The 9,179-nt window shown below is 33.9% G+C and overlaps 1 protein-coding gene across 10 annotated transcripts in view; it reads left to right on the plus strand.

Moving 5' to 3' along the window:
- Positions 1-9,179, plus strand: part of LOC143245164 (DNA helicase MCM8-like) — a 39,090-nt gene that overhangs the window by 15,589 nt on the left and 14,322 nt on the right. For 6 of the 10 annotated variants that reach the window (XM_076491183.1, XM_076491186.1, XM_076491185.1 and 3 more), the window contains 4 exons: positions 1,984-2,056; positions 3,830-3,908; positions 6,131-6,197; positions 6,440-6,588. In XM_076491183.1, the coding sequence (XP_076347298.1) occupies positions 1,984-2,056; positions 3,830-3,908; positions 6,131-6,197; positions 6,440-6,588 (368 nt within the window). Of the gene's footprint in view, positions 1-1,983; positions 2,057-3,829; positions 3,909-6,130; positions 6,198-6,439; positions 6,589-9,179 lie in introns of those variants that run through there. The other 4 variants (XM_076491189.1, XM_076491191.1, XM_076491190.1 and 1 more) reach the window with 3 other exon arrangements.

Below are 9,179 nucleotides of genomic sequence, written 5' to 3' on the forward strand. Positions count from 1 at the left end.
TAAGAAAGTAGTTAAGTTAATTTTTTTTTAGCTGCCTTCATTCGTATGCCATTCTGCCATGAGTGGAATGAATGTAATGTTGCATATTGGTCACAAAGGCCTAGAGTAGGGTCCTTCAGAGGTAATATCTCAAAGTCACAACTTCATTTAGATTTGAATGAAGATGATCTATCACATGCTAGTTGCACTGAATTTGCTGATTCAATTAAGTAACATGAAAGTTGGACAGTTTAGAACAAAAACTGAAATGAATTGATCAGTTTAAAAATGAATCTTCAGGGACTAGAACCAACTTGATCAATTTGCAAATCCAGAAGAGACGCTGTCCAGTATCCAATACAAGTACATATATTGTGCTTGTGTTTGTTAAGTAAAAAATAACACTGTTCTCATCGCGCATCATTTTTTGTGTGTTTAGTAAATTTCTTTCATAGTACAAATTCAGTTAGTTTTGGCGCAGTTCAGTATTACTTCACAATCTATCATCCAGAGCCTTTCGTTATATTGCAGATTTACCTGTGAGTCATACACGACTGTTTCCATTTAAATATAGCACGAGTGATAAATTTAGTTATTTTCAAAAGAAATAGTTTATCGCAGGCTTGGTTATATAACCATTTACGAATCATATGTTGTTTAATTCAGTTGTTGTGAATTGGCAATTATTATATTATTGCGTTAAGTTACTAGAAAATTCTATGTTTTCTCATTGTTTTAAATTAGTGTTATTGCATAATAATATTTCATAGCGTGTGGAACGTTCTTAGCCTCTGTTGGGCTATAAGCATGAATCTAAAACTTAGTTTCAGTTAGTTAGTAGCTAGAGAGATATGTGTAGACTGTGCGATTGTGAATTTAACCATAAATAGTGTATAGTGACGATTTTTAATGTGAATTTATCATAAACTGTATAGTAATAACAGAGTAGAAAAGAATAACCTGTCTTTTCAATTATGTTATCATGTAATTAAACCAGTCTGTGTGGAATTTGATATAAAAACGATATAACTGTTTAACGTTCTAGATACAACTGTGATAATCAACAGTGTAATGAACATTTGTATATGTGTTTAACTTGTTTTAATATATCATTTCAAAGCAAATGAACTGTGCGCCGTTTATTTATTGTTGAAATTTATCGCCAACAAATCACAGACACCTACTGTAAAGAATCCTGTCTATTCATCCATAAAAATCTGGTACTACCTAATTTGCTCTTTTATGAAATGAGTTGACGTGAAAACACTGCACGCTTCAAAACAGTTTACTTGCATTAAATTTGGCCACTAAGCAGTTTTTAATTGTTAGTAACACAGCAGTTTCCTTTCTATGTATCTTTGACATGAAGAGTCTGAACACATTTATTGGTAGTAAGAAAATAATACCAATTAGTTATACTGACAGCAATTACTCACAGTTGGGAGCATGGCGTGATTTTTAATAATAATTTTTATTCTGCCCTTCTTAAATTAACTGCGGTTAAAAAGTGGATTTTGATACTTGTAGTGGGCACAGTATATGCCCACAGTATACACTGCTCTGTATATTTGTGCATAACAACAATGGAATTTTTCACACTAGAGAAATGCAAGTCTCATGTATCAATATTTAACCCCCACTCCAATGACACATCGGTAAATATGAAAACTTATCGCGCTAAAATCAAGTTTCGATGACTGGGGTGGGCACAGTACAGATAACCCATTGAGTAACTTTGCGCTTAACTACAGAGAAAAAAAAAACATAATTCTATATTTATATAAAATTTTAAGTTAATATTTATAATTGTCTCTTTTTGCTTCTTGTATATTTTTATTTCTGTAATTTAGAAAATAGCTATTTTACTTACTGTTTCATTAAAAACGGTTTATAAAAGAATCTTATAAAATAACCAGAGTACTTTATTTACACAGTTGAAATACTGTTTAGTAAAGAGTTTTCGAACATTTAAGGAAGTTTAATATATTTTAAATATTTTACTAGGGAAAAGAAGATGATATTACGCTCAACGACAACTATTTTTTTTATTGTAATCAAATTCCCATGAGGCCAGAGGGTAAGTAGTTTGTAAAACTGTCACTTGGGTACTTATTTTAATTCGAAAATTGAATTTTTGGAATTGCTCTTTAGCAATGTAATTACAAAAGTTGTAAACCAGTGCATCCAAATAGAATAGTAGAGGACAGAAGACAAAATAATATTAGTTAATTTGTGTCTAGTAATTTTGTGTTGTTGTTTTCATTCAAAAAGGTGTATTTAAAATGTGAACCAAGGCTCGTTTGTTTCGTAAAGACAAGCTAAACGAACGTGGAAGGAAGTATTAATACACTGTACACTGCAACGTAGTACTATCGGTAATGTGGCACAATATGCAGTATCAACGTTGCGTCTTGATTAGTTTTACACATCTATGATAACTCTTTTAACTCTGTATGATATTCATGTTTCGTTTCGTATTATAGTATTGAAAAAATAGGAATTACTGAGCACTTTAATCTACCTATAGAGTTAGAGCGTCTAAGTTTAAATCTGAGGCGCAACTGTTGTTGTTTTGAATTAAGCATAAAGTTACACAATGGGCTATCTGTATTTTGCCCACCATGGATATCGAAACCAAACGTAGACACGCCGCTGAACCACTGGTACAGCCGTAAGTCTACGGATTTATAGCGTAAAAATAAGAGGTTCGATTCTCTTCGGTGGACTCAGCAGATAACCCAATGTGGCTTTGCTTAAAACACACACACACACACTGAGAGCCAGTAAGTTGTATGTGAGAAAGGAATCAGTTGTTATCAAATTATTAGGTAAGTGTTCGAGTTTCTAAACAACGACACTGTTTCAAGTTTCATCATTAACATAAAGTGTCAATTTAAATTTATTACGTATGAAAGTCATGAATTATGGTTAACTTCTACAACAATTGTTACGATTTTTGTAGCAGAATATCTGCCACGTTTTCCTGCCAGTTACAAATAAAAACCTGACTATTTTATGTTAATAACAGTCGATATAAAGAGTGCCAAAGATGCCCGTGTTATTTTGGTCGTTAGTATTTATAATATTTTTCATTTGAAAAAGCTATCTGACATTTCTAATTGAGAAATTGAACATATTTTGTTATTCTTTTATTAACGTACCACAGCACTGATATGATACACTCTAGTATGATCCCTGTCGCACCAAACACGCTCGCCCTTTCAGCCGTGGGGGCGTTATAATGTGACGATCAATCCCACTATTCGTTGGTAAAAGAGTAGCCCAAGAGTTGGCGGTGGGTGGTGATGACTAACTGCCTTCCCTCTAGTCTTACACTGCAAAATTAGGGACGGCTAGCGCAGATAGCCCTCGTGAAGCTTTGCGCGAAATTCAAAACAAACTCTAGTATGAATTTTTAATATCCAACTAATTCTCACAAGAATTCACGAATTAGCGTTTCTCTATGTTTTATGATAATCCAAGTAGTAATATTTGGATAATTGTATTTTTTATTAATATAAATATTAAATCATTTTATTTAAAGCAAATTGCACTCTTTCACTTCCCTTACGCCCCCCCCAGTGGCTCAGCGATATACCTGCGGACTTACAACGCTAAAAATCGAGTTTCGATACCTGTGGTGGGCAGAGCACAGATATCCCATTGTGTAGCTTTGTGCTCAGTTCAAAACAACAATAACAACATATCTTCCTTTACACTAACACGTTGCACTCTTTTTTCGAAACTCTAAATACAAAATGTTTTTTCTAGAATATTTCATTTTCTTATCACTATATTATGTTTCAGCATCTAATATCGTTATTTTAGTATGAACTTTCTTTATTCACAGGTGTTTATATTGAAGAAATTTTAGAAAAATGGGCCGGCGATTACACAAAACTTGAATACACAAACAATTATATAAACTGGTGAGAAGTGATCGTCTTTTATCATGCATATCAATTAAATGTTGTGATAAATTACACACGCAATGCGTAAAAACTTGTATTATTCAAGATTACCGTTGAGCCATCGGGGAGGGGACATAATATATTGAAATGTCTGAGTTGAAAATGTTTTAACGTGTCCAGACTAACTAGAAAATGACGCAAATCAACGAAAAATTTCATCCCAACCTGTCACTAGAAAGCGCTGCCACTCAGTTATATAACTGGTTTTACAGCCGTTATTAACAATTTCTGTCGCAGATCTACTCAACAGTTCTCAGTGAAATTACAATTCAAAAGACTTGACAATCTTGTAACGTATTCCTGGTCGAGATAATCCTGTACAGTATGCAAATAGAGGAGAGTGACATTGTCATCCTGTTACATCAAGTTATTGCCAAACCTTGCTCTATCAAATGGCAAAAATATCATCTCCATGTGACGCTTGTAGGAGGCGCCAGTGAATTTTCTCTGGAGAATACGAAAAGCAGTTTTTCCACCATGATGAATAGCTGCCCAATCATGTACTCGACCACCTCCTTTGTATTCCTTATTGGAAAAATAGTCTTCCCTCATCTATTCTCTAAGCAAACGACGAACATGTATTCTAAAATCAATTTTAACAAGCCGGAAATAGAAGTCATCTGTAAAGATGACATGTTAACAGTGTTCTAACTGTAAGTTAGTATGCTGTCTTGACCAAGTAACACAATGCCCATTATGCACTTTGGTTAATATCGGTTTGCTCTTCTTGTAAAGTAACTTTATTTAGTCAAACTTCTATTCACTATTTCTGTAGATAATATACAATGAATGTGATGATGCCATTCCTGACGTAATGTGTTGCAAGATTTCTTTTGACTTTGACGTATTAAACTAATGGCAACATGGTCATCTTGGGCAATAGTTTTTTTGACGTCCGCCAGTAAACTTTCCTAAAACAGTGCTTCTTCTATTTCGGTGATGTTTCAAGATTCTGGATAAGTACATTGGGGGTACTCTACTGTTATATTAATATCCATTTGCTTCAGACCATTTATTGACAGTCGAACAATTTGATGCCTAAAACTTTTGGTACCTGACGAGGCATGACTCTACACCAAAACCAAATAAATTGTCTTAACAAAGCATTGATCTATTTCGAAATAGACTGTACCAAAAGCATATCCTTTAATATGAAAAAAACAGGTGTGTATATGTGTTCTGACGAAAAATGCTTGAAACAACTTATACAGATCAGAATAACAACTCGTACATGCTTGTCTGATCATTCATTACCTTCTTTGTTACTACCCAGACATTTACTCAATAACTACTCAACTCATGTAGACAATAACATCAGTATAGAACAGTATGTGAATATTTTACCTTTAACTGCATACACAAAGCACATAATTCTCCTTCTCAGGTATATGCTGTTCATTCCCATCCAATAATAAGGAAGGACACATTCTCAGGACATCATCTCACATGCAAGAGAAAGGATCACTTTCTTCTTCTATACAGGAAATTCAAATATACAGAAATATTTAGAACGAGAAATCTCGTGTGATGCTACAAGTGAATGGCTCAGAACAATAGGTAGTAGGATGAAAGAAAGTTAGCGAATTTCTATTTTGCAATAAACAATGGAAGAAAACAAGTTGAATTCCTGGAGGTGAATAACACAATAATATATACATTAATTAAACATTTTGTTTGTTATTCGGCTAGGTTCATCTGTAAACTACTTATGTATGTATTTTGACCAGAGACAAAACTCGGCGATAGAAATAGTTAAATCTTAAAGGATCGATACACATAGGATATTACTGAACTTATGCAAAATTAAATTTTGTGAGTCATTGTTATAAAACGTTATTGTTACTGGAATTAAGAGTAATTAGCCTGAAAATAAAGCGTTAAAGACAGCATTTAAACTGGCAAATACGAATATATAGTCTACAATCATTACAAAGGAATTGCGACGTAATGAGATGAAAAATAAAGTTGTTTTACTAATAACATGTGAAAATCCTGGAAACGTTTATCTTCTTGCAGTAAATGTCTTTCTATTGGTTAAGATTTATATTTTGTTTCTAACACTATGCCTAAATGTTTTAATGTACTTTTATTGTTTTTAAGAAACATAAAAATAACTATAAACATTAGGAAGTATTTAAGTTCAGTAACTAAATCTAAAAAAACTTTATTGGAATTTCTAGGCTTTTTCCAACTCGTGATAAACCAAAGAATTTAGGAGGACACCCCCTTCAACTCCACGAAGCCAAAGTAATTGGAATTTTTTTTTTTTTGTTCGTCTGTCGTTTGTAATACAATATCTGATGGCCTAAAAATTTTGCTATAAAAACCAAACGCGTTGGAAATCTTTTAACATCCATTTAAGAGTTGCTTTGATTTAATTATGAATTCTGAGAGGCTAGACGAATAAAAATATTTGATGTATCTGATAGTTTTAAATCTAATTATTGCTTGTACAGCAAAGTTAGTAACTGATTATTTCATTCATTTAGGCCATTAAAAGTGACCCACAGTCTAAAAAACGAGTATTTCGAGCCTATGTGATGATGCTAGATTTTTATGGAATAGAGCTTACAAATCAGTACACTGGAGAATTGAAACGAGGCAACAACTGGGAAGAGAAAGCTAAGTCCTTGAATAAGTAATTAGCTTTTGCATGTTGACTTTGTGTAAGCTACCTAAAATAATTGAAGAAATTAACTTACCTATGGGCGAAAATCTCAAACATAGTTGTTGAAAGAAGTTCCTTAAGGTAAATAGAAGACTACAATTTTCTGTATTGTAATTATGACAGGACACAAATCCTGTTATTAATAAACGTCACTGGCGCTTCTAAATTTATTTTTATGAAATACAAGTGTCAGATAACCAATCATGTGATCTGATATGCACATGTCTAGTGTTGGAGTTCGTATTGATAAATGGTTATGTTACTGTAGACTATGAAATCCAGTGATCCATCAGAAAACAATGGTTAACTATGATTATTGCAGACACTGGCTGGTTTGCTTAAAATGAACGGTTTGTTTAGTTACTTAAATAAATAAACCAACTTCGTCGTCCCGAATCCTTCCATTCGATGAACGTTGCTTGGTAACTTATGTGTCATAAAACATCTTCCCAGAGAATACATGTTTAATTGGTTTAACATGATAAGCATGCTGGCTAGTCCATTCTTTTGTTTTAGGAAACTGTTAGTCAGTACAGCACAAAATGAAGGCGTGTTATCCTTTACAACAACAACAAAATTCATCTATTAGGCCCACGTATTGGAAAATACTAATGATTCTAAGTCTACATCATTTGACATCACATGTTGAAAGTAAAGGTAAGTTTGACCACCACTGTTGATTTCTACACATACAATTGTCCTATTACTACCACTTTTAAACTTTATTTCCATAAAATTGGAAATGGAACTGATTCTAGTCACACTCTAAGTCCACACAAAGTTTCTATTTTGCTACAGTTTGAAGCATGGTTTGTCTGTGAACAAGACATTCTATTCACCCACACGTTATCTGAACAATTCACCATTTTGACACCATTGAAAATGAGGATTTTTTTGGTGCTAGCGGTGTTTTGAAAGAATGCAACCATCGGTTGTTTGACATTCTTATGTAACCGATTTCTGGTTATTTGTTTCAATGCTGGTTTGTTGTTCAGCTGCTGCTCTGAACTGGCGATTCTGTTGAAAAGTTTATAAGGTCTACTGGTTATATCAAGTCTACATTGTCAAATATGATAAAGTTTTAGTGGTGACTGAGACGGTCCATTCCACGTCTTTGGTCAGCTGTATTGGTGGTCTGAAAGCGAGTCTACATCCTGCCAACCACATATAGTATGTGTTTGTGTGTGTTTTCTTATAGCAAAACCACATCGGGCTATCTGCTGAGACCAGGAATCGAACCCCTAATTTTAACGTTGTAAATCCGTAGACTTACCGCTGTACCAGCGGGGGATCCACACTTAGTGAGAATTGTTTCTATCCCAGAGCGACTGAACTTCTTGTTCATTTAGTGTCTACTTCTTGGAAATGGCAGGATAGTTTCTTGGGGTCATAAAACTGCTTAACTATCAATTTGCTGTTGTTCAATCGACTACTTGAAAACACGCTGTCTTTCCTTACATTTTTGTATGCCACTGAAATGAGCGTACCAGATCACATAATCAGTCACTTGACATTTGTTTTACACGAAAATCAACTTGGAGTGACGGTTATGTCACCGTTACTGTGTAGACAACTCCGATTATCTTTTCAAGTTTTTGATTTTTTATTTTAGTCCAAAACTACTTAATGCACCCTGTCCATCACGGGGAATCGAAACTCGAATTTTTACTTAGTCCTCACCTATGTGGGGATATTTGAATTTCGAGACATTGAAAATACAATTATGTAAACCAATAATCTTTCAGTACTTTTAGTGTAAGATAAATTTATTTCACAAACACTCACGAACCCGAATACGAAGAGATTATGTTTGCTTTTTTTAACTTATATTTGATATTTTCAAATTAATTTAAATATATAATTGAACTCACAATCAAGTACAAAGCTGATCATGTAAGCTCGTTTTGCAACCGAGAAAAATAACTCAAAATATAAAACATTGCAATACACTTCCTCACTGCAGGACTAATTGCTTAGAACAGTATATTAAACAAAAATCCCTTTAGTGCAGGCCTTTGGTTAAGACACTGGACTCGTAATCCGAGAATCACGAGTTCGAATCCCCGTCACACCAAACATGCTCGCCCTCCCAGTTGTGGGGCGTTATAATGTGTCAGTCAATCCCGCTATTCGTTGGTAAAAGAGTTGGCGGTGGCTGGTAATGACTAGCTTCCTTCCCTCTAGTTTTACACTGCTAAATTAGAGATGGCTAGTGCAGATAGCCCTCGTTTAGCTTTGCACGAAATTCAAAACAAAACAAACCCAAACCCTTAAGTGCAAGGTTTAGATTGCACGTCTTTCACGAATAGCAATAGTTCTACTTTCGTCATGGAAAACAAAACAAAAAAACACTCAAGGAATTTAGTGCAAAGCTCCTTAACCACAAGTATGAACTGTATTAAATGTATTTTGTTAAAAGTTCTACCAATATTTCGAGTTAAGCTTTATAGTTTCAGTAGATTTATTGGAAAATAAAGCTGTTTCCTTGTAGTTTGACGACAGCTAAAACTTAAAAATTAGATTTTTAATTCTTGCTGCTGTCACGTCAAAGACAGCCCATG

This window comes from Tachypleus tridentatus, chromosome 2 (assembly GCF_004210375.1).
Source record: "Tachypleus tridentatus isolate NWPU-2018 chromosome 2, ASM421037v1, whole genome shotgun sequence".
NCBI classification, from domain to species: domain Eukaryota; kingdom Metazoa; phylum Arthropoda; class Merostomata; order Xiphosura; family Limulidae; genus Tachypleus; species Tachypleus tridentatus.